The sequence below is a fragment of the Scyliorhinus torazame genome, chromosome 2 (assembly GCF_047496885.1).
Source record: "Scyliorhinus torazame isolate Kashiwa2021f chromosome 2, sScyTor2.1, whole genome shotgun sequence".
Lineage (NCBI taxonomy): Eukaryota > Metazoa > Chordata > Chondrichthyes > Carcharhiniformes > Scyliorhinidae > Scyliorhinus > Scyliorhinus torazame.
In genome coordinates, this window is record NC_092708.1 from 67948623 (window position 1) to 67975393 (window position 26771).

The 26771-nt window shown below is 46.2% G+C and overlaps 1 protein-coding gene across 2 annotated transcripts in view; it reads right to left on the reverse strand.

Moving 5' to 3' along the window:
* thsd7ba (thrombospondin, type I, domain containing 7Ba) overlaps positions 1 to 26771 on the reverse strand; it is a 1603431-nt gene that overhangs the window by 336498 nt on the left and 1240162 nt on the right. For both annotated transcript variants that reach the window (XM_072472193.1, XM_072472199.1), the window contains exons 16-17: positions 6536 to 6669; positions 4873 to 5026 (exon numbers count right to left, since the gene is read on the reverse strand). In XM_072472193.1, the coding sequence (XP_072328294.1) occupies positions 4873 to 5026; positions 6536 to 6669 (288 nt within the window). The remainder of the gene's footprint in view (positions 1 to 4872; positions 5027 to 6535; positions 6670 to 26771) is intronic.

Consider the following 26771-nt stretch of genomic DNA (forward strand, 5'->3'; position numbering starts at 1 on the left):
CGCCACAGCTGGAAGTTTGTGTCCAGTTCTGGTCACCACTTTACAGGAAGGACATAATTGCTCTGGAGAGAGTGCAGAGGAACATTATAACAATGTTGTTTTTTTTTTAAATTTAGATTACCCAATTCATTTTTTCCAATTATGGAGCAATTTAGCGTGGCCAATCCACCGAATCTGCACATCTTTGGGTTGTGGGGGGGAAACCCACGCAAACACAGAGAGAATGTGCAAACTCCACAGGGACAGTGATCCAGGGCCGGGATTGAACCTGGGACCTCGGCGTCGTGAGCCTGCACTGCTAACTACTATGCCATCGTGCTGCCCTATAAGAATGTTGTCAGGTCTTGATAATTATAAAGAACAAAGAACAAAGAAATGTACAGCACAGGAACAGGCCCTTCGGCCCTCCAAGCCCGTGCTGACCATGTTGCCCGACTAAACTACAATCTTCTACACTTACTGGGTCCGTATCCCTCTATTCCCATCCTATTCATGTATTTGTCAAGATGCCCCTTAAATGTCACTATCGTCCCTGCTTCCACCACCTCCTCCGGTAGCGAATTCCAGGCACCCACTACTCTCTGTGTAAAAAACTTGCCTCGTACATCTACTCTAAACCTTGCCCCTCTCACCTTAAAACTATGCCCCCTAGTAATTGACCCCTCTACCCTGGGGAAATTCCTGTGACAATCCACTCAGTCTATGCCCCTCATAATTTTGTAGATCTCTATCAGGTCGCCCCTCAACCTCCGTTGTTCCAGTGAGAACAAACCGAGTTTATACAACCGCTCCTCATAGCTAATGCCCTCCATACCAGGCAACATTCTGGTAAATCTCTTCTGCACCCTCGCTAAAGCCTCCACACCCTTCTGGTAGTGTGGCGACCAGAATTGAACACTATACTCCAAGTGTGGCCTAACTAAGGTTCTATACAGCTGCAACATGACTTGCTAATTCTTATACTCAATGCCCCGGCCAATGAAGGCAAGCATGCCGTATGCCTTCTTGACTACTTTCTCCACCTGTGTTGCTCCTTTCAGTGACCTGTGGACCTGTAGTCCTCGATCTCTCTGACTTTCAATACTCTTGAGGGTTCTACCATTCACTGTATATTCCCTACCTGCATTAGACCTTCCAAAATGCATTACCTCACATTTGTCCGGATTAAACTCCATCTGCCAACTCTCCGCCCAAGTCTCCAAACAATCTAAATCCTGCTGTATCCTCTGACAGTCCTCATCGCTATCCGCAATTCCACCAACCTTTGTGTCATCTGCAAACTTACTAATCAGACCAGTTACATTTTCCTCCAAATCGTTTATATATACTACAAACAGCAAAGGTCCCAGCACTGGTCCCTGCGGAACACCACTGGTCACAGCCCTCCAATTAGAAAAGCATCCTTCCATTGCTACTCTCTGCCTTCTATGACCTAGCCAGTTCTGTATCCACCTTGCCAGCTCACCCCTGATCCTGTGTGACTTCACCTTTTGTACTAGTCTACCATGAGGGACCTTGTCAAAGGCCTTACTGAAGTCCATATAGACAACATCCACTGCCCTACCTGCATCAATCATCTTTGTGACCTCCTCGAAAAACTCTATCAATTTAGTGAGACACAACCTCCCCTTCACAAAACCATGCTGCCTCTCACTAATACGTCCATTTGCTTCCAAATGGGAGTAGATCCTGTCTCGAAGAATTCTCTCCAGTAATTTCCCTACCACTGAAATAAGGCTCACCGGCCTGTAGTTCCCTGGATTATCCTTGTTACCCTTCTTAAACAGAGGAACAACATTGGCTATTCTCCAGTCCTCCGGGACATCACCTGAAGACAGTGAGGATCCAAAGATTTCTGTCAAGGCCTCAGCAATTTCCTCTCCAGCCTCCTTCAGTATTCTGGGGTAGATCCCATCAGGCCCTGGGGACTTATATACCTTAATATTTTTTAAGACACCCAACACCTCGTCTTTTTGGATCTCAATGTGACCCAGGCTATCTACACACCCTTCTCCAGACTCAACATCTACCAATTTCTTCTCTTTGGTGAATACTGATGCAAAGTATTCATTTAGTACCTCGCCCATTTCCTCTGGCTCCACACATAGATTCCCATGCCTATCCTTCAGTGGGCCAACCCTTTCCCTGGCTACCCTCTTGCTTTTTATGTACGTGTAAAAAGCCTTGGGATTTTCCTTAACCCTATTTGCCAATGATTTTTCGTGACCCCTTCTAGCCCTCCTGACTCCTTGCTTAAGTTCCTTCCTACTTTCCTTATACTCCACACAGGCTTCGTCTGTTCCCAGCCTCTTAGCCCTGACAAATGCCTCCTTTCTCTTTTTGACGAGGCCTACAATATCTCTCGTTATCCAAGGTTCCTGAAAATTGCCGTATTTATCCTTCTTCCTCACAGGAACATGCCGGTCCTGAATTCCTTTCAACTGACACTTGAAAGCCTCCCACATGTCAGATGTTGATTTGCCCTCAAACATCCGCCCTCAATCTAGGTTCTTCAGTTCCCGCCTAATATTGTTCTAATTAGCCTCCCCCAATTTAGCACATTCATCCTCGGACCACTCTTTTCCTTGTCCACCAGCACTTTAAAACTTACTGAATTGTGGTCACTGTTCCCGAAATGCTCCCCTACTGGAACTTCTACCACCTGGCCGGGCTCATTCCCCAATACCAGGTCCAGTACCGCCCCTTCCCTAGTTGGACTGTCTACATATTGTTTTAAGAAGCCCTCCTGGATGCTCCTTACAAACTCTGCCCCGTCTAAGCCCCTCGCACTAAGTTAGTCCCAGTCAATACTGGGGAAGTTGAAGTCTCCCATCACCACATCCCTGTTGTTTTTACTCTTTTCCAAAATCTGTCTACCTATCTGCTCCTCTATCTCCCGCTGGCTGTTGGGAGGCCTGTAGTAAACCCCCAACATTGTGACTGCACCCTTCTTATTCCTGATCTCTACCCATATAGCCTCACTGCCCTCTGAGGTGTCCTCCCGTAGTACAGCTGTGATATTCTCCCTAACCAGTAGCGCAACTCCGCCACCCCATTTACAACCCCCTCTATCCCGCCTGAAACATCTAAATCCTGGAACGTTTAGCTGCCAATCCTGCCCTTCCCTCAACCAAGTCTCTGTAATGGCAACAACATCATAGTTCCAAGTACTAATCCAAGCTCTAAGTTCATCTGCCTTACCCGTAATACTTCTTGCATTAAAACATATGCACTTCAGGCCACCAGACCCGCTGTGTTCAGCAACTTCTCCCTGTCTGTTCTGCCTCAGAGCCACACTGTTCCTATTCCCTAGTTCTCCCTCAATGCTCTCATCTTCTGACCTATTGCTCCCGTGCCCACCCCCCTGCCATACTAGTTTAAACCCTCCTGTGTGACACTAGCAAACCTCGCGGCCAGGATATTTATGCCTCTCCGGTTTAGATGCAACCCGTCCTTCTTATATAGGTCACACCTGCCCCGGAAGAGCTCCCAGTGGTCCAGATAACGGAAACCCTCCCTCCTACACCAGCTGTTTAGCCAATGTTTAGCTGTTCTATCTTCCTATTTCTAGCCTCACTGGCACGTGGCACAGGGAGTAATCCCGAGATTACAACCCTAGAGGTCCTGTCTTTTAAATTTCTGCCTAGCTCCCTGAACTCCTGCTACAGGACCTCATGCCCCTTCCTGCCTATGTCGTTAGTACCAATATGTACAACGACCTCTGCCTGTTTGCCCTCCCCCTTCAGGATGCCCTCTACCCGTTCAGAGACATCCTGGACCCTGGCACCAGGGAGGCAACATACCATCCTGGAGTCTCTTTCACGTCCACAGAAGCACCTTTCTGTGCCCCTGACTATAGTGTCCCCTATTACTATTGCTCTTCTGCGCTTTGACCCTCCCTTCTGAACATCAGAGCCAGCCGTGGTGCCACTGCTCTGGCTGCTGCTGTTTTCCCCTGATAGGCTATCCCCCCCCGACAGTATCCAAAGGGGTATACCTGTTCGAGAGGGGGACAACCACAGGGGATTCCTGCATTGTAGCTTTGAGGAAATATTAGACAGGCTGGAGTTGTTTTCGTTAGATCTGAGGAGGCTGAGGGGTGACCTGAATGAGGTGGTCATGATTGTGAGGGATAGAGTAGACAGGGATGCCATGTAGCCCCAGCTGATGGGCCAATTACCAGGGGGACACAGATTTAAGATGATTGGTAAAAAGATTAGAGGGGACATGAGTAAAAACATCTTCACCCAGAGGGTAATGGGTGTTTGGCATTACGCCTGGTTTTGAGGGACAGGCAGAAACCCTCAACTTAATAAAAAGGTGCCTGGATCTGCACCTAGAGTGCTGTAACCTTCAATGCTAACGGCCAGGTTCTAGAAGGTGGGATCTGAATGGTTAGAAGCTATTTTATATTTTCTTTCTCGGCTGGTGTAGATTCTATGGGCTGAATGGCCTCTTTATTTGCTGTAACTTTTCTGTGGTTAAATGGTACACACAATTTGAATTTGTCAGATTAACAACATCGCCTAACAATGGACAAAAAACTGAAAAGGAATGCTGTTTCAGAGACGCCATAATTAAACAACCCACCAGGTTGACAGATATTCAGTTATTTTGCTTTGGATATGTAAGCTGCACATCTTGAGGTGATGGCTTATTCAGATGCAGATTGTCTAACTGGTTGAAAGCAGCATACACAGCATATGCACACAATACATTTACAATTTAAACAATATATTTGACAGCATCTATTTAAATCAGTGACACTCTGACCAAATGCTCCTTATGCAAAAAAAATCTGACTGATTTCATTTAAATGACTGTCCTATGATTTACTAAATTTTTCAAATGCATTCAAAACAAAATACGCACTTTTGGACAAATACTCCAGTGGCCCCAGTCAGACATCACACAGTCCTTTGGACAGGGGAGGGAACACTGGCGGGCTCCAACTGGCATCTCATCATAATCACACAATGCATCATCCACACTTTCTCCAGGCCCATCAGCTGTGTTATTCAGACATCTAGGGAGACAAAACAGGCATCTATTATTGTGAAAAGTAGCTAAGCTTTCCAACCAGCATGATATATGAAATGGAATAGACTCCTGTTTCTGGGGCGCAGTGGGCTGTTTTACTATTTCAATACAGCAATCTTTTATCATCCATCACCTTAAAGATAAATAGCTCACGGAGCAATTGGACCTTTGCAGCTCTGACTTTCAAAATCGAAAAGGGCCACAGGAGTTCGTAATCTCAACAGAATTGCTGGTGAGACACAAAGCCATCACTTCAAGTTGAAGTGCACTGCGCCCAGCAAAAAAATCTTTGGAGTTTGGCATTGCTGAGGAAGTGGCCCAGCTGCTTGGTACAGAGTATCATCAAGATCTACAACAAGTCACTCAGAGCAAAGTATCTGCTTTCAGGAGCATCAGAGCACATCTTGTCAATCGTCTCTTCTGCATAATGTAGTCAAGTTTTGACACAGGTGCTTTAGATCCTTCATCCCTGTGCTACTACCATCAAATAAAGGAATATTACATTAGCCCACTGTCTATCCGACAACATGACAGCATTTCAACCCGTTTTGCCCTATATGGCTGCACCAATAATCATTACCTGATTGAAGGAGTCAGTACCAACATTCAATGGATGCTTTGCTTTCTGATTCTAATACAGCGTAACATCAATAGATGTTGGACTGTGGGAGGAAACCCACGCAGACACGGGGAGAACTTGCAGACTCCGCACAGACAGTGACCCAGCAGGGAATCGAACCTGGGACCCTGGCGCTGTGAAGCCACAGTGCTAATCACTTGTGCTACCGTGCTGCTGCCAGATTCTGAAGGGGCAAGAGACTCACAGGCCATTGATGCAGGTAGCACGACTCCTTTGAAAGGAACAGAGAAATTAAGTGGGCTTTCCCCGGTACAATCAAAATGTTTGAGACTCCTTCTGGGAAACTGACACCAAAACTACATTTAAAAGTAATAATATCCATGCACAAGGCAAAGTACTATGCAGAGTTGTAACAGAAAATAAACATAAAGTATTTAGAAATAAGATCCTTTGAAAAATACACTACACTTTTGAAAATGTCGAAAGGAAACTTTAGTACATGAGAAGATAAACTGTATTCACTGAAGATTCTTTAAAAGCAACGTACATGTACCATATGCTTATAACCAGAATTAGAATAGTGCTTGTTATTATCATAGTTCAGAGACCTAAGAAGGTATTTGGATCAAAAAGCATCAAAGCTGCTGAGGATGGAACACTCTCACATCTCTTATTATTAAAATTCACTCACTTATTACACCAAGAATCTGATTTAAAAAACGCATCAAATTATTAGAATGTAGTGCAAATAGAGACCTTTTCAGTTCCTCCAAAAGGCTGTTCAGTTTAACAAAAGAAGAAACAGAATACAGCAGCATTAAGTCAAAAGGTAAGATGGAAGGGACTTAAAATTAGCAGGCGCCTATATATTTGAGGGCACTTGAAACTTCTTCAATTTAGGTTGCCTCTACTCACCTCATTTTCCTAGTCTGTACACCTTCACCACAATTGTGTATTGACTCTCTGTTGTTGATTCTGCAAACAGACCAAGGTTCAGCTATCCAACTGTATTGACTGCAATGTCTGTAACAGGGAACTCTGTCATACACCTGAGAATCAAAACAACAAAAATAACTCAATTATCTTCTTCTGAATTGTAGCGCGTGGGTACCTGGAGATGATTTGTACGTGTATCAAATAAAAAGTTCAATTTCCCATCACATATATCATACAAAATTATATTATTATATAAAAATAAATATTTTTTTTAGTGTCATTATTTCATAGTTCTACAAAGTCGCTAGCACATTACAAGGTAACAGTTTCTGCTATGAGTACCCATAACAGTTGTAGTGTTCGACAAATGCAATATGATGTTGTAAATTAATACACATTACTGATTGACACAAAATATAGATAACAATGTGCTTCTTAAAGATATTACACACTCTCTTTTTCTATAGTCTGATCCTGAAATTCAATGAAATCGTCACAATGGCACTGGAAGGAATTTACTGTTGCCACTCTCTCCCTGAAGGTGGGATCAGAGGTGCGGAAAAGGTACATGATGTATATTCTGCTGCCTTTCCACTTCTTTTTGATTAAGTCAGAGGTAGGAAGGCTTCAGGACAGCCTTCTCACCTAGAGAAAAAATTCCGTTCAACAAGTGGCGGGCGGGACTGGGAATACACTGGCGGGCAGACCTGGAGTCTACTACGGGTGTCCTTCTCTGTCGGGACCTCGGTGTCTGACAAAGGCACCAGTAGGAATGGTGAGACATCCCTCTGGTCTTCAAATCAACTGCCCTCTACTGTAAACTCCCCCAACACCCTACCACCGGTGTCATGTGAGAGTACCTTTAAGAAATGGGTGTTTATCAGTGATATCAGAGTGTGGGTGGAGCTGGGCTGTCTGTCGCTTTTTACTTTCGTTTTAGGCTGTTTGCTGCAGGGTGTGTTTTCGTTCCATTTTCAGTGTTGGAGCTGAAGCCAGACATAGCAGGTGTACTGTTGTTCTCTCTACCATGAAAAGACTATCTCTTGGTCATTTGGTGAATTCAGAATTATAAATGTTCTCAGTGGTGAATGTAAACCTGATGTGCTTCTGTTAAAAGGTGTTTCTTTTGTCTTCTGGATTGGGAAGTTATTAAGGATTACTTAGTGTTGTATTCTTTGGGGGTTGTATTCGAATTGATGGTTGCGAAGATGTTCACTGTATGTTTTAAAAAGGTTAACTTGAGTTCCTAGAACAAACATTGTTTTGCTTTGAAAAATACTTTTCCATTTCTGCTGCACCACACCTGTAGAGTGGGCCGTGTGCTCCCCATACCACAATCTATTAAAAGTTGTGGGTCAGGTGAACTCCATGATACACTTTGGGGTTCTCTAAACCCTGGCCCATAACCCACCGGTGGTAGGGTGTTGGGGGAGTTTACAGTAGAGGGCAGTTGATTTGAAGGCCAGAGGGATGTCTCACCATTCCTGCTGGTGCCTTTGTCAGACACCGAGGTCCCGACAAAGAAGGACACCCGTAGTAGACTCCAGGTCTGCCCGCCAGTGTATTCCCAGTCCCGCCCGCCACTTGTTGAACGGATTTTTTTCTCTAGGTGGGAAGGCTGTCCTGAAGCCTTCCTACCTCCGACTTAATCAAAAGGAAGTGGAAAGGCAGAATCTGTCTGGCCCCAGAATCTGTCTATTCACCTTTTTGCTGGAATGCCAGTGTTGATCTCTGGAGTAGGCCATCCTGCAGCACCAGCAGTGACTACTGCTCCGGGTGGTGCTGCTGATATGGGGAAGATGCCGGGAAGAAATTCCTGTCACAGGAGTCAGGAAACGCAATGGTGGGCATGCAAGTCCTTGACCAAGGCTCAATCCCATCATGCATCCCGAAATGGCCTTGGTAGCGTTTCTATCTTTCTTCCAGCCAGTGGACAGGCCCCTAAACACAACCACTAAACTCTGCCCACTATTTAATCTGGCAGGAGGCATCACAAAAAGAGGTCATTATCTTAAAATTGATGCTAGGTCACTTAAGAGTGAAGACCCTAATTCTTTTTCATGTAATAGATATGGGAAAGCTGGTACCCGATGCCCCAAAAAACTGTTCAATATGGGTCACTTGAAAAGTTTAACATCACAATTTGGGCATGTAGCGGTATCACGAGATAGTGACCAAAACTGTGTTAATGTTCTTGAGATACAGATCAACCATTGTCAAATTCTCTGGCACGGAGTCTGTCCCTGTTGCTCAGAAGGGAAGGGGGGAGAGGAGCAGAGCATTAGTAATTGGGGACTCTATAGTCAGGGGCACAGATAGGAGATTTTGTGGGAGCGTGAGAGACTCACGTTTGGTATGTTGCCTCCCAGGTGCAAGGGTACGTGATGTCTCGGATCGTGTTTTCCGGGTCCTTAGGGGGGAGGGGGAGCAGCCCCAAGTCGTGGTCCACATTGGCACCAACGACATAGGTAGGAAAGGGGACAAAGATGTCAGGCAGGCTTTCAGGGAGCTAGGATGGAAGCTCAGAACTAGAACAAACAGAGTTGTTATCTCTGGGTTGTTGCCCGTGCCACGTGATAGTAAGATGAGGAATAGGGAGAGAGAGCATTTAAACACGTGGCTACAGGGATGGTGCAGGCGGGAGGGTTTCAGATTTTTGGATAACTGGGGCTCTTTCTGGGGAAGGTGGGACCTCTACAGACAGGATGGTCTACATCTGAACCTGAGGGGCACAATTATCCTGGGGGGGAGATTTGTTAGTGCTCTTTGGGGGGGTTTAAACTAATGCAGCAGGGGCATGGGAACCTGGATTGTAGTTTTAGGGTAAGGGAGAATGAGAGTATAGAGGTCAGGAGCACAGATTTGACGTCGCAGGAGGGGGCCAGCGTTCAGGTAGGTGGTTTGAAGTGTGTCTACTTGAATGCCAGGAGTATACGAAACAAGGTAGGGGAACTGGCAGCGTGGGTTGGTACCTGGGACTTCGATGTTGTGGCCATTTCGGAGACATGGATAGAGCAGGGACAGGAATGGATGTTGCAGGTTCCGGGGTTTAGGTGTTTTAGTAAGCTCAGAGAAGGAGGCAAAAGAGGGGGAGGTGTGGCGCTGCTAGTCAAGAGCAGTATTACGGTGGCGGAGAGGATGCTAGATGGGGACTCTTCTTCCGAGGTAGTATTGGCTGAAGTTAGAAACAGGAAAGGAGAGGTCACCCTGTTGGGAGTTTTTTATAAGCCTCCTAATAGTTCTAGGGATGTAGAGGAAAGGATGGCGAAGATGATTCTGGATATGAGCGAAAGTAACAGGGTAGTTATTATGGGAGACTTTAACTTTCCAAATATTGACTGGAAAATATATAGTTCGAGTACAATAGATGGGTCGTTTTTTGTACAGTGTGTGCAGGAGGGTTTCCTGAAACAATATGTTGACAGGCCAACAAGAGGCGAGGCCACGTTGGATTTGGTTTTGGGTAATGAACCAGGCCAGGTGTTGGATTTGGAGGTAGGAGAGCACTTTGGGGACAGTGACCACAATTCGGTGACGTTTACGTTAATGATGGAAAGGGATAAGTATACACCGCAGGGCAAGAGTTATAGCTGGGGGAAGGGCAATTATGATGCCATTAGACGTGACTTGGGGGGGATAAGGTGGAGAAGTAGGCTGCAAGTGTTGGGCACACTGGATAAGTGGGGCTTGTTCAAGGATCAGCTACTGCGTGTTCTTGATAAGTATGTACCGGTCAGACAGGGAGGAAGGCGTCGAGCGAGGGAACCGTGGTTTACCAGGGAAGTGGAATCTCTTGTTAAGAGGAAGAAGAAGGCCTATGTGAAGATGAAGTGTGAAGTTTCGGTTGGGGCGATGGATAGTTACAAGGTAGCGAGGAAGGATCTAAAGAGAGAGCTAAGACGAGCAAGGAGGGGACATGAGAAGTATTTGGCAGGAAGGATCAAGGAAAACCCAAAAGCTTTCTATAGGTATGTCAGGAATAAGCGAATGACAAGGGAAAGAGTAGGACCAGTCAAGGACAGGGATGGGAAATTGTGTGTGGAGTCTGAAGAGATAGGCGAGATACTAAATGAATATTTTTCGTCAGTATTCACTCAGGAAAAAGATAATGTTGTGGAGGAGAATGCTGAGCCCCAGGCTAATAGAATAGATGGCATTGAGGTACGTATGGAAGAGGTGTTGGCAATTCTGGACAGGCTGAAAATAGATAAGTCCCCGGGACCTGATGGGATTTATCCTAGGATTCTATGGGAGGCCAGGGAAGAGATTGCTGGACCTTTGGCTTTGATTTTTATGTCATCATTGGCTACAGGAATAGTGCCAGAGGACTGGAGGACAGCAAATGTGGTCCCTTTGTTCAAAAAGGGGAGCAGAGACAACCCCGGCAACTATAGACCGGTGAGCCTCACATCTGTAGTGGGTAAAGTCTTGGAGGGGATTATAAGGGACAAGATTTATAATCATCTAGATAGGAATAATATGATCAGGGATAGTCAGCATGGCTTTGTGAAGGGTAGGTCATGCCTCACAAACCTTATTGAGTTCTTTGAGAAGGTGACTGAACAGGTAGACGAGGGTAGAGCAGTTGATGTGGTGTATATGGATTTCAGCAAAGCGTTTGATAAGGTTCCCCACGGTAGGCTATTGCAAAAAATACGGAGGCTGGGGATTGAGGGTGATTTAGAGATGTGGATCAGAAATTGGCTAGCTGAAAGAAGACAGAGGGTGGTGGTTGATGGGAAATGTTCAGAATGGAGTACAGTCACAAGTGGAGTACCACAAGGATCTGTTCTGGGGCCGTTGCTGTTTGTCATTTTTATCAATGACCTAGAGGAAGGCGCAGAAGGGTGGGTGAGTAAATTTGCAGACGATACTAAAGTCGGTGGTGTTGTCGATAGTGTGGAAGGATGTAGCAGGTTACAGAGGGATATAGATAAGCTGCAGAGCTGGGCTGAGAGGTGGCAAATGGAGTTTAATGTAGAGAAGTGTGAGGTGATTCACTTTGGAAGGAATAACAGGAATGCGGAATATTTGGCTAATGGTAAAGTTCTTGAAAGTGTGGCTGAGCAGAGGGATCTAGGTGTCCATGTACATAGATCCCTGAAAGTTGCCACCCAGGTTGATAGGGTTGTGAAGAAGGCCTATGGAGTGTTGGCCTTTATTGGTAGAGGGATTGAGTTCCGGAGTCGGGAGGTCATGTTGCAGCTGTACAGAACTCTGGTCCGGCCGCATTTGGAGTATTGCGTACAGTTCTGGTCACCGCATTATAGGAAGGACGTGGAGGCTTTGGAGCGGGTGCAGAGGAGATTTACCAGGATGTTGCCTGGTATGGAGGGAAAATCTTATGAGGAAAGGCTGACGGACTTGAGGTTGTTTTCGTTGGAGAGAAGAAGGTTAAGAGGAGACTTAATAGAGGCATACAAAATGATCAGGGGGTTGGATAGGGTGGACAGTGAGAGCCTTCTCCCGCGGATGGATATGGCTGGCACGAGGGGACATAACTTTAAACTGAGGGGTAATAGATATAGGACAGTGGTCAGAGGTAGGTTCTTTACGCAAAGAGTAGTGAGGCCGTGGAATGCCCTACCTGCTACAGTAGTGAACTCGCCAACATTGAAGGCATTTAAAAGTTTATTGGATAAACATATGGATGATAATGGCATAGTGTAGGTTAGATGGCTTTTGTTTCGGTGCAACATCGTGGGCCGAAGGGCCTGTACTGCGCTGTATTGTTCTATGTTCTATCTATAAATGTAATGACAGACCAAGCTCAGAGGGTCTTGAAATCTTGTTTGCAGAATAAAAACATGAAAATTGTAACATAACATGAGAACTCAGATCACTGTTTGCAATCTATAGCCTTTTACACCTATACCACACCACCCACTCCTAAACGCCCCACTTATGGACTGATCTGGTTAATACTACACTCCTGGATGCTTCACCCAATGCCGGTGTCTATGCATTTACATTGTGTACCGTGTGTTGCCCTATTACGTATTTTCTTTTTATTTTATTTTCTTTTCATGTACTTAATGATCTGTTTGAGTTGCTTGCAGAAAGATACTTTTCGCTGTACCTTGGTACACGTGACAATAAACAAATCCAATCTAATCAAATGTAGTAAAGAAAATTAGATGATTTTAAGTACATCAGGTTCATGACAGACGACTCAGTCCAAATACTAAAATGACTTGTCATATGCTAAGTTCTACATGGCCTGCTTCCCCCGTTATTCATTCTTATGAAAGTATAACCAACTCAGAGAATGAAAAGAGAAAGACTTTCATTGACAAAATAATATTTGTGATGGTACTGGAATGAAATATTGCCATGGAATCTATAATGTCCGACCAAACAAGTCGAACAGATGGATAGTGCTAATGTTTAAGATGCTAACCAGAGGACAGCACCTCTGAAAATGAGAGACTCCCTCAATACTAAACTGTCATATGTAGCCTCTGTGCTCAGCAGCTGTTAAGAAACACTGAGCCATGCAGACACTGAAACCAGTGTATATTTAGTTTATTGTAGTAGAACATAGCTGTGCTTCCCATTTGAATTCACTATTCAAATCACAATAATGACAAAGAGGCTGCCTGGTTGTGCATCACATTGGTACATTGATGGAATACACCATCGCATTGAAGGACACTGTTCCCCCTATCCTAAATTGAATAGTCAAAAGACAGTTCAAAGTATTACAGTTAGTCAGCATGCTAGAAAGCAGCAGCATTCTTATTCCAGGAGCATGTCAGTGTTAAAACATCTTTAGATATGGAATGAAGAGCAAAGCAACCGAAACCGTCACAGTTGAAGCAAAACTAAAATGTAACACATCTTCCCATATTGTCGGAGAATGGCATGATGACCTCAGGTTGTCAACCAAACTCAAGGTTTTTTTAAATTATCTGTTTTACTACCTTTCCCAGGAACTTATGTAGCTGTGTTTGGGTGGAAAACAATAAACGTCACAGGGCCAGATTTTCCCCATCAAGGCAGGAAGCTTGAGCTGGGAAATTGCTTGACTTGGCAGGTCCATCTCCCACCTCCAAACAAATGGCACTATTTTCACTCCATGGTCGCGGGCTGGGATTAGGTTGGGCCCACCCATCCCAGAAATAGTTTGGATATGGCCAAGGAAGTGGGGGAGCTTCGAGGTGAGCTGGTTAGAACCCCAGCCTCCAATCTCTGGGATCTTGCCTTGTTTTAAAGACTCTTAGGCCTTCTAGAGATCACCTTTCCTTCCCCCAGCCACTGCCTATCCACCACCAAGCCTCATTTGGAGAAACAGATGTCTGACGATCTGTTTCTTTTGATACAGTTCACAGTCTCATTATGAATGCATGGTTGAGCTTCATCACTCACAAATGGATTAGCTCTGCAGTGGTCTATTTTCACAGGTGGAAATGCACGCCTGAACGTTGTGCTCCTGTTCCCCTCCGCCGGGTTCGGCGATGGAAGCGGAAAAAAGCGGAGAGCTGAGCAGTCACATTTTATATTGACGCAGTTGGCCCCTCAATGGGGCACATTTCCCAACGTTCAACATCGGTAACATCATTTGGCCCAACCCCTCATTTTTAAAGGTCTCTGGAGAACGCCTGACTCTATGAAAATCCAACCCATGGTGTTTAACTGCAACATGCCTGAACAGGCGAGAACTGACTTGTCTTTCTCCTTTCTGTAAGCTCTTTCATTTTGTGAGTACGCGTTAAGTATAAAAAATGCGGCTCAGGTATGTCTATTCTGCAGAGTGGCCAAATGACTTAAATTATGTAATCGATTATGCAAGCAAGTCTTTTTCAATATTATAAATTTTGAAATAAACTGTCAGTGTATAAGTTCTAGCTGTAAGATTTTGTACCAGAAGGCGACTTAGAATTATGGTGACAAATGTACATTGTGGAAGCAACTTGTATTGAGTACTTAGTATTGAAGGAATACATCTTTTCTGTAAAAAGTGTTTTCTCAAAATGCTGGTAAAAATGGGAAATGCTTCAATAAAATTGACTTCAAGTTGGTTCACTATTCTTCAGCAAAAGCCTGCATATTTCTTTTCATCTGGCTGGATGCTTCATTGAGAACAAATCATGAACCACTTTATTAACAGGAGCAATGAATGCTCTTTGCAAATTATTAGTCTTGATTGCAAGTAAAAGGTCATTAGATAACTACATGGGGAAAAGTATCTGATTGGTCAATAACATACATCATTGCAGAAAAGAAATTATCACATTTGAATTGTGGTAATAATGAAGCCGTGTAAGTGGAATGAGTGTAGAATTAATTGTAGTGCTTAACAATTCACTGTCCTGTTGATTACCTGCTCGTCACACTGTCAGAGACACCGGTTATTCCAAGAACTTGATCTGACAATAGACTTCAATGAACAGTTAGCACTAAACTGCGCACTGACCTAAATGCAAATTACATACTGCTGCCACATAAAATGTATCACACGGCACTAGCAACCATTAATCTCCCAAACAAGTTTGTAGAATCGAACTAAAACAATTGAAAAATATAATTCGAAGGAAAGTCACAGAAGCAAACTCCCATTGGTTTCAATATTTGTACACCGATAGCAACCCTGAATTAACCTGGGCTCCTTGCACAGTAATTGCAATTTTTTGAGAGGAGGAAAAGGACTTCATTGCAACAGCAGATCATCACACAGGTACATTCTTTCTGTCAAGGAAAATGAAGGGCTCGCATCGCAACAAATCAATAAATTAAGCTTAAGTTTTACACAATAGTTGTCCTTATCCTTTTGCTTTTTCCGATTATCAGCATCCTCTGCCTGAAGCCAGGTTCAATGACAATTATCATTCTATTCTATGATACTACAACTGGTTTGCTGGGAGGGACTCAGAGAAGGCAGCACAGTCATGGGGGGAATGGGAATGGGGGGGACGGACGATGCATGTGAGATTTGAGGTTACTGGGAAGGAAGCCTAACTGATCTCTCTCCTTCTCCAATTCCTTCCACATAAAATAATGTTTGCTGGTGTAGATCCCGTGGAGGATGCTCTCGCGTTGCTTGTTCTGGCCGAGGCGGACAGATGCCATAGAAGGCAGCAATGTCAACTCAGGCTGGAGGCGACACTCCATGTTCAGTGGGCTGGCGCACACCATGAAGACCCAATTGCCCATCAGGCTGAGGTGGTACACAGAAGGGGAGGCCATAGTGTACAGTCATGTGGCCACCCGTGCTGTCATTGAGCGGTGCATCAGGCTGCTCAAGATGCATTTCTGATGCCTTTACCACTCTGGCGGTGCCCTCCAGTACACCGCCCAAAGGGTTTCACACTTTGTGGTGATCTGCTGTGCCCTCCACAACTGGCACAGCAGCGGGGCGACATGTTGGAGGAGGAGCAGGAAGAGGGGGAGGGATATGCGGCCTCATCTGAGGAGGTAGTTGAGGAGGGTCTGACATGCTGGGAGGACCAGGGAGGCCCTTATGGTCTCTGAATTCTCTTAAGACAAGACCGTCTCTGTCAGTTCTACCCCATCTCCTTACTCCCCATTTCCCTCTCCCCCCCCCCCCCCTTCCCGATCCCCCCCCCCCCCCCCCTCTACATCACCTCTCCTCCCCGACCACTGTGTTCTCCTCCCCAAGATCCTGTGTAACATCACTCCAGGGTGATGGGCTTATGATGGCTCTGTCAGCGGGTCACTATACAAGGGAGGAGAATGATGATAACCCACTTGAGGAAAGCTCCTGTCTTTCTGCTGACAGCGCACTCACACCCATCCTGGGGTCTGCATTGGGGGCTTTTAATCTTGGACTACTGTGTCTGGGGAGTGGAGGGCAACAAGGGTGGGGATGTGGGCACGCCCGCTGTGAAGATTACCGTAACTGAAGCTTCACATATATGAGGTATGACATGTTTTAACAGTGAACATTTTACTGTGACAGATTTTCATTCCCCCTGGCCATGGATAGGGAACACACCAGTGCCCATTCAGTTCTCCTGTTCTCCTTACTGTTTGCGGTCTCGAGCTACGTCAAGGTGTATCCTCAGGGTGCTTATCAGCTGTGGAGGCAGCCTGCTGCTTTGTGTGCCCTGAGGTCTTTGATATCCTTGGCAAATGCCCTCTGGAGGGCCTGGAGCTGTGGGGTCCCAGTCTACTTGCTGGTGTCACTGGCTTCACCGTGGCACCCTATTCTGCATGCTGCCCTTGAGATGTTCTGGTGTCCAGGGGGGGATGGATTTAGAAGAACTGGAGACTGCCGGTGGCAGGCCTGGGTTGGTCTCCAGCAATTATTTCCTTCCTAACGGTGTCCATCGAGCCCTGGAGGATACCATGGGACAGAGGGGCAACTGGAGTGCCAGTTCTTTAGATTCCCCATTGTCTACAACATGGTGTCGATGCCCTCAGCGATAGTCTTCAGTAACTGGGCCGTGCTATGCAGTGCCTCAGCAATGTCCACCTGCATCTGGGACACGTCCCTCAATGACTGGGATACGATGCTGAGGCCCTCAACCAGGTGGTCACAGACTGAGCCATGCCTTGGACACCACCACTCAAGATGCAGGCATCGTGTTCCAGGTTTTCCACTGCGGTCGCCAGACTAGCAATGTTGACCTCGGTGCCGTGCATTTTGGGTACCATCTCCTGTGCCTGAAGCCTTTGGAATTCCTCCAATAGGCCTTGTAATCGCTGGAATGTCGCTAACACCCCTTACTGAATCTCATGGCTGTGTCCTATCATCTGCACCAGCTCTGGGAGAACCTTGTCCAGAGGCTCGGCATCAGACTGGGACCCACCTGTGTCCTCGAATCCAGCAGAACTTTATTTGCTGTCTCCTGATGTTCCTGCCTCCACCTGATGTGCATCAGCAACTGTGAAGTGCTCACCAGATTGTGCCCCAGACGCCTGTCCCCTAATGTCGCCCACCGAGGTGTTTATCTCTGCGCTGGTGGAAGGTGCGGGTGAGAGCTGTGACGCCTTGCCAATGGTCTCCTCTGAGCTCTCCTCTGAGGTGTTCTCTTGAGTGGTGGGGGGTATTATTCCGGATGGTCCAGCCTCATCAGATGGTAATCTTGCAAGACAGTGGACATGTGGTCAGTGAGAGGGAAGGATCATTTTGCCTGACATGAACAACTCACTTGAGACGGGGCATCTGAGTGAAGGAGCACTGGATCCTCACCTCTCTGGCACAGGCCAACCCCGCTGTCAGTGACTGCTCTTTCTACGGACAATTTCCAGGGCCCGTTCCTCATGGAGCTGAGGACTTGAATCCCTGGGGATCTTACCCTTGCCTTGGTCCTTTCCTGTTTATTATGGGCTATCTTCTCCTGCAGTGTCAAAGAGGGAGCATTGTGAGCATTCCATAACAACTTAACTTGATGAGTTAAGGAGGACTCTAGCAGGTGGCATATGCGGGTACCACACTTGGACATGAAGGGGTTGTGCTGGTGGGTTCCAGGGGATTCTGAGGAACAAGCTTGAGATTGGATATGTGGAGGATGCGAGGCGTCAGCCAGTCGATAGGGTAGGGGGGAGGGGGGTTTGAGGTTAGGAATTTGAGGGATGGCAGGCGGAACTGATGCCAGGAGAGAGGTGGTAGCTTACCCTTGCAGCTCGTTGGAGGTCCTTGGTCTTCTTGCTATGGAGGGAGTGCAGCGAAGGTTTACCAGGTTGATTCCTGGGATGGTGGGACTGTCATATGAGGAGAGACTATGTCGGTTAGGATTATATTCATTAGAGTTCAGAAGAATGAGAGGGCATCTCATAGAAACTGACAAAATTCTTTTTTAATTTAATTTTTAAAAAAAATTTTGAGCACCCAATTCCTTTTTTCCAATTAAGGGTAAATTTTAGCGTGGCCGGCACATCTTTTGGGTTGTGGGGGTGAGGCCAACGCAAACACAGAGAATGTGCAAACTCCACACAGACAGTGACCCGGAGCCAGGATCAAACCCGGGTCATCAGCGCTGTGAGGGAGCAGTGCTAACCACTGCGTTCCCGTGCCACCCCTAATTTACAAAATCCTAACAGGATTAGACAGGGTATATTCAGAAGAATGTTGCCGATGGTGGGGGAGTCCAGGCTAGGGGCCATAGTTTGACGATAAGGGGCAAACCTTTTAGGACTGAGGTGAGGAGAAATTCCTTCACCCAGAGAGTGGTGAATCTGTGGAATTCACGACCACAGAAAGTAGTTGAGACTAAAATGTCATTTAATTTCAAGAAAGAATGATTTAGCTCTTGGGGCGAAAGGGATTAAGGGATATGGGGGGGGGGGGGGAAGGCAGGATCAGGGTATTGAACTTGATGAAGAGCCATGAGCAGAATGAAGAACTTGATGATCAGCCATGATCATAATGAATGGAGGAGCAGGCTCAAAGGGCCGAATGGCAACTCCTGCTTCTATTTTGTAAGTTCTATGTTTTCTATGTTTCTTCCAACATTCGACAGCGGTGCTCCTCGTCATGCTGCCCAGACTGACAGTGCTGTCTCTATCTCCCAGATTGAATTTCTGACCCTTCTGCTGGTCCTCTGACTCCCTCGATGGAACAGGGTTCCTCGTCTCTCATCCAGTGTCACGAATCCTGGCCAGGTCGGCATCCCCAATGCAGGGAGACAGGTCTGCGTGCTGCCATGCCTGTGTGAGTGAGTGTTGAGGGGGCATTTAAAAGCAGCTCCTCCTTGTTAGCGCATGCAACTGAGGCACAAGTCAAGCAAATCAGAAGGCGAGGGAGCCAGTCAAGGCGAGAATCTCATGGGGGCTCATTTTTGGCACTAAGTGCCGTTGAATACAGCCCACGATCTCACCAACGTGGCCGACACAAAACTCCCTGTCAAACATTCCCAAAACCGGACTTTAACTTTGGTCCGCTGAATCGTGCCGGAGATCTACATGAATCTCACTTTCCAGCACTTGGCCCATAGCCTTGAATAATATGATATTTCAAATGCTCATCCATATACCTTTTAAAGATTCTGAGGTTTCCTCTGTCTCTACCACCCTCTCAGGAAGTGCATTCCAGACTCCCACCACCGACCTGCTTCAAAAAAACTTTCCTCACATCCCCTCTTAACCTCCTGCCCTCACCTTAAACTTTGTCCCCTCTTTATTGACCCTTCAACTAAGGAGAACAGCTGTGTCCTATCAACCCTGTCCATACCCTCATAATCTTAAACACCTCAATCAGGTACTCCCTCAGCCTTCTATGCTCCAAAGAACCAACCCAAGCCTATCCAGCCTCTCTTCACAGCTCAAATACTTTATGCAGGCAACATTCTGGTGAATCTGCACCTTCTCCAGTGCAATCACATCCTTCCTGTGACCACACAGTACTCCAGATGTGGCCCAACCAAAGTTTTAACATAACCTCGCTGCTCTTATAATCTATGCCACGACTGATAAAGGAAGTGTCCCATCTGCCTTCTTAACTGCCCTATTAACCTGTCCTGTTGCCTTCAAGGATCTGTGGATCAGCACACCAAGATCCCTCTGTTCCCCATTCACTCCTGATGGACCATCAATAACAGACAAAGCGAGTTATGGAACTAAATTGTGGCTTTCATACACTGAGATGTGTGCCTGCCTGCTGCTGATCCCTCACTGGGGGCAGGGTCACAGATCAGCCAACTATATACAAAGCCCCAGGGGCGGAGCCACAGGCAGAGCCAACAGAAGCAACAACAACAACAACAGTAAGTAACAATGGAACAAACAATAACAGTGAATATATACATATACAGCAGTGAGTAACAGTGGAACGTGGTTCACCACAACTCTCTTGTCTTGTTACTCTTTATAAAGTGCTCCAGGCACGATCAAACCAAAATAAAAGAGTCAGTTTTGCGTGGGATCAAAAGGGTCGTACCCGGCACTTGTAGCGCTGGGAAAGACTCCGCTATCCAACAGCAATCGGGCCTCAACGGGGAACGTCTCCACCGAGGCCGCACTCAGTTGCATTTCCTGTACTGAGGAAACCCCCCCACGCATTTCCCCAATTCACCTGTAAGGGGGGTTTGCGAGCATGCCGGGCTCCATCTTATACTTGAGGGTATCCCGTGCCTGATTTCCAGCACCGGAAAAATGCCACTTGGGTTCCTCGGTACTGCCAGTCTGGATTGTGTAAGAAGGAAAATAAAGGCTTTTAGTGGGAACAATGGGAGCAAATCAACGGAGACTTTAGTGGGACTGCTGGGGTGCCCAGGTTGGATTTGTTTAGCACTTCCAGGGTGCCAGGCTGGCAGTGCCAAGGTTCCTGGGTGGCATCAGCAGTGCCAGATACAAACCACCCAGGGGCCTCCAATTGCTGTTCCACCCGGTGGTCCCCGTTTGTGGGAACCAATGCTGAACGGCGCCTGTCTGGGGTCTCCTCAGAGAGACAGGTAGATCCCGGGAGCCGGTTCCTTCTTTTAAACTCACTTAACTCTGGAAGTCTTGGTCCCGCTCATTGTGGGCGAGATCCAGATTGCAACATCTCATGAAATTTTGTTAGATCTCGCGAGTCGTAATGACCATCGAGAATCGCAGAAGAGGCAGCTAAATCTTGCCCATCTGCCACTGATATGCCCATCTGACCAACCTGACTACATCTTCCCTTTGATCCCCCCCCCACTGCTCCGCTGTTCGAGTTTCCTACAATAAGCTGTTTCCAATATACTTTGCTCAGATTCTGCTGTATTCCCCCAATCCGACATTTTCCTTTTCCATAACAACTTAAATCACACTGTGTATCATTAAAACGCTCCACCATTGCCACCTCAAACACCTGTCCGGCTTTGTTCCCCAGAATTAGATCCAGCAGTGCGCCAGCCCTTTTTGGACCTTCTATATATTAACATAAAAAGCGGTCTTGAATACATTTCAAGAAATCCCTCCCCTCTAAACACTTTACACTATGTACATCCCAATTTCTTGAATTCCTTCTTACATAGATTCACATGTGACTCATAATGGCATGGAGGCCTGGTTTTTGCAAGTATAAATAGAATAAACAACACTGCTGGCAATATCAGGCAGGTACCATTGAGTGCAGAAATCTCTCCTGACATGTCCCCAGAGTGATTTCAGAATTAAAGATGACAAGCAGAACCAGTGCCACCTAACACATCAGATTTTAACATGGCAGTGATCAAGGTTTAGAAACCCGGTTCTGGACAATTATCAGTCCTCCAGTCTCAGAACACCAGCCTTCCATCCTCAGATGCTGTGGGTGGAAGGGTGAGGGAGGGTGCTCGGGCATGTGTTTGTGTGTGTTTATCAGTAACACACTGTGATTCATTTCCTTAAATAATCACGCCGTGCACAGTTGAAGAACTGAGACAGCAGTGTGTATTATCTACAAGTTGCACTGTACCAATTCCCCAATGCTCCATTGATAACATCTTCCAAATCCATGCCCTCTGCCAACTAAAAGACCAAGTGCAGCAGTTGCCCAGGAGCACCACCAACTGCAGGTTTCCCTCCAAGCCACACACCATCCTGACTTGGAACCATATTGCCATTCCTTCACTTTGGCTGGGTCAAATCCCTGGAACACCCTCCCCAATAGCACTCGAGATATACCTACACCACATGGACTGTAGCAATTCAAGGAGTCAGCTGACCCCGCCTTCTCAAGGGCAATTAGAGATGAGCAATAAATGCTGGCCCAGCCAACGACGCTCACATCCCAAAGAACAAATAAAAACAGCCAGGAGTCTAAGGATTAAATGTTATTTGGGTACTATAAATTCAATTAACTTGTCAGTAAATCATTTGCTTTAGTAGGCTAGACTAAAAAGATCAGTTTCATCAGTTTTGCAGGGAGGGAAAATCCAATTAACTTTAATCAAACTAGACATTCCAAATCATGATGTGTATTTGGTATGTCTGCAGGCACACTCAAACTACCTCACTTTCCAGCCACACCCAGAGCTCTGAGGTTCTTCTTCCAATATCCATTATGCAGCAAGTGATTATCACTGTGTGCTGCATCCAGATGTACTTTGAAATTTATGTTAGTAAATTGTGAGTTGTAAACATCACGTTTATTATCAGACCAGCGACAGATGCTGGATCATCCTTTGTAATGTTTAATAATAAATCATGTTTTTCAGGATAGGAAGATCATTCATTTTTTATGTAAAATTCTATCAATTAAACCAAAAAAAGCTGCATGTCAAGTATGAATTTAGTCTGTTGGCATTAATCCTGGTTCAGTTATAATTTATAACCTGGGTAACATAACAACTGAGCAATATGAAAATATGCAGTCTTACTTATGCTGTTGGTTAACTTAATTGGTGATCACTGGCGACATGCATTTACTGTGAGTTAAAGTGATATTATCATTATTTAATTTTTTTTTTAGAAATTTAAAGTGCCTAATTATTTTTTCCAATTAAGGGGCAATTTAGCGCGGCCAATCCACCTAGCCTGCACATCTCTGGGTTGTGGGGGTGAAACCCATGCAGATGTGGGGAGAATGTGCAAACTCCACACAGACAATGACCCGGGGCCAGGATTCGAACCCGGGTCCTCAGCGCCATAGTCCCAGTGCTAACCACTGCGCCACGTGCTGCCCCGATATCATCATTACTTGAACAAACACAAAGAACTCAGTGTGAAAATTAGGGTCCTTCAGAAAATGACTCCCATGTCGTCAATATTACCACTGATGATGTTAATTTCGAGCCAATCACATTCCAAGAGCCTTCAGCATTGTTAACAATTTCAATCTTCAGTTTTGTTTCTGGATAAAATGTTTAGGACAGCGTTTGCCAAGCTGGGTTCCATGGAACCCTAGGGTTCTGGGGTAGGTCTGGCCATTTCAAATTTGAATAAAAGTTGTCCTTCCAACTGTCTCAATCAGAGGCAAATTTCACACTGCATTGGCTCCTGTTGGTGTAAGGGCCTTTCTTGTTGATTCCCTTATTTCCCCTGTCTTTATTTTTGCTGTTATCATTTTGATCAAGGGATGCTTAATGGACATATGTCTTTCAGTCGAGCAGGGGAAGTGAGGAATTCAAAAGTTACACAAAAGAACACTGTGCTGGCTTTGAACAGCAGAACTCACAATATTCGGCACCCGAGAGATCGGTGGGACTCTGTTCTATTGGTGGCCACTGACTTGGCAAAAAGGCCGTATTCTGTCCGGTAACAGGTGGTGATTGGGTTCTGCCTGAGTGGAATGATTTTCAGAGAGCCACAGAAGGATAGTTTGAGTCCTGGCGCCCAGAGGAAAGGCGCTAATCTCCTTCTCCCTTATGTTTTCTCCAGAAAGGCTGCATAGCTAAACACAGAATCCACATGAATCTACAGTCAAAACCTTGAACTGAAAGCCTAAATTGAAGGAAGGTGTGCTTTACGACAACTATCTGAAAGGAAGAGTTTTATTCCTTTTACTTATTATTTTACCCCCATCTTCTCCCGTTTGTGTTTGTCTGTACTGTGTAGAGGGTGGGTCAAGTTTAAGTGGGGGCAGGGTTAGGAATTGGATAATAGTTAACTGTTATATTTGCTGCATATTTAATTATAGTTATTGTTGTTAAGAAACTTAATTTTACTAAATTTACAAACCTGGTGACTGTAGTTATTGGGCAACTAAGGACCAAAGTCATCGGGTGTTTTTCTGAGGAATATTGGTGTTGCGACTCCAGGTCAAGGGGGGGGGCTGGAATTAACTGCATCCTAGCGCAGGGGGCCATAAAAACAGACACAGTAGTCAGCCTATCGGCAGCTAAATCACTGAGAAGCCCTCTTTGATTGGATGAGCTGGAAATACTGGAGAGGCTGGTTGGTTGTGGCGGGTGGGGGAGGGTGTTTGTGGGAGGGAGGGGCTGCGTGGTTGGGGGGGTGGGTGGGGTGAATGGAGAGGCTGGGTGGGGGGGGCGGGGTGGAAGTGAGAGGCTGTGGTAAGAGGGTGGGGATGTGGGTGGAAGGGCGATTTTGGGGTGGGAGGTGGAAGGGAGAGGCTGGGGTGGGGGGGGGTGGGAGGGAGAGGCTGGGGTGGGGGGGGTGGGAGGGAGAGGCTGGAGTAGGGTGGATGGATGGGAGAATCTGGCGTGGGGAGGTGGGAGAGAGATCTAACAGTGTGTGTGTGTGTCTGATATGAGAATCCAGCTCACCAGCAGGACTCCAAATACTGAACAAATTTGTGAGCAAAAGGTCAACATCACTCCTCCCAATAAAGAATGACAAAAAGAAGGTAAGCGTAAATGCCAGTTGAATAAGAAGACATTTTGATTTCAGAAATGTTTACATATAAAAAATAGAAATGACTTAAATTGTTTCATTTATGTTTGTACGTATTGCGCTATGAAAATCCAGTTTTTATGGTTTAACTTCCACATAATAAGAATGTTCTTAGAGGTTCCGTCAGTACTTTTGGGAGGTGAAAAGGACTCCGTGAATGGAAAAGTTTGGGAAACCCTGGTTTTAGACAACATCAGTGGCAGGGATGTGTTGTACATTAAGTACATTTCACTGCTCAGGGAACAAGCATTCACCTTTTTGTAAGAAATATCAGAAATTGAAGATTTGCATCAAAGAGTAATCTAATCTGAATTTTATGAGAGATTATACAGGTCAGAGCCACCTGGGGGAGACCGTGAGATGCAGGAATTTCTAGATGGGTTGGAGCTCCCGAGGTTAGGGGAGGGAGACGGGGCTACATTAGAAGGAGCGATAGTGGAGCAGGAGATGAAGGATGCGATTGGGAGGATGCAGTCGGGGAAGGTGGCAGGGCTGGATGGGTTTCCGGAGGAATATTATAAAAAATTCAAGGATAAGGTGGCACCCCTGATGGTGGGGATGTTTGACGAGGCGATAGGGAAGGGGGTGTTGCCACAAACTTTGGGGCAGGCATTGATTTCCCTGTTGCTAAAAATAGATAAGGATCCGACGGAGTGTGGGTCGTATAGGCCCATATCACTTCTAAATGTGGACGCAAAAGTATTGGCGAAGGTACTGGTGGGTAGGCTGGAGGAGTGCCTCCCAAAGGTGATAGGTGAAGATTAGACGGGGTTCGTGAGGGGGAGGCAGCTCTTTTCAAACGTTAGAAGGGTATTGAACGTTGTTATGGCACCGGTAGAGGGGAAGGAAACAGAGGTGATTGTGGCACCGAACTGGGTCTGACTGGGTAGAATGGGGGTACTTGATGGAAGTTCTGGAGCAGTTTGGGATTGGACCAAGATTTGTGAACTGGGTAAAGCTACTATATACAAGGGCGAGTGTCCGCACAAACAATATCGGCTCGAGATACTTTTCTCTCTACCGTGGGACTAGGCAAAGATGTCCTATGTCCCCCCTGCTGCTTGCACTCGCGATTGAGCCGTTAGCCATCGCATTAAGAAGTTTGGGGGTATGGAAAGGAATAGTGCCGGGGGGGGTGGGGGCGATAGAGCACAGGGTGTCCTTATATGTCAATGATTTGCTGTTATACTATACGTGTCGGAACTGAGTGTGTCGATAGGGGGAATATTGAAGCTGCTTCGAGTGTTTGGGTCTTTCTCGGGGTACAAACAAAATCTAGACAATCCTAGAATTTGCAGTGCAGAAGGAGGCCATTCGGCCCATCGAGTCTGCACCGGCTCTTGGAAAGAGCACCCTAGCTAAGGTCAACACCTCCACCCTATCCCCATAACCCAATAACCCCACCCAATACTAAGGGCAATTTTGGACACTAAGGGCAATTGATCATGGCCAATCCAACTAACCGCCACATCTTTGGACTGTGGGAGGAAACCGGAGCACCCGGAGGAAACCCACGCACACACGGGGAGGATGTGCAGACTCCATACAGACAGTGACCCAAGCCGGAATCGAACCTGGGATCCTAGAGCTGTGAAGCGATTGTGCTATCCACAACGCTACCGTGTGAGTATTTTGTGGTGTCTCGGCCGGTGGTGGGGGCAGGGGTGGGGGGGCTGCCATTCCGTAGGGAAGGGACTCACTTTAGGTACCTGGAGGTGCAGGTTGCCCGGGAGTGGGTGGGGCACCGCAGGTACAACATTTCTAGTTTGGTGGGGAGAGTGAAAGCTGATCTGGCAAGGTGGGATGGTCTCCCTCTGTCACTGGCGGGTCGTGTACAGGCGGTTAAAATGAACGTGCTGCCTCGATTTCTGTTTATTTTTCAATGCCTGCCGATTTTCCTGCCAAAGGCTTTTTTCAGAGAGATTGAGGGAAGGATTACTTTGTTCATATGCGGAGGGAAGGTGGCCAGAGTTATAAAAGGTGCTGCTACAGAGGGGAAGACAGGCATGGG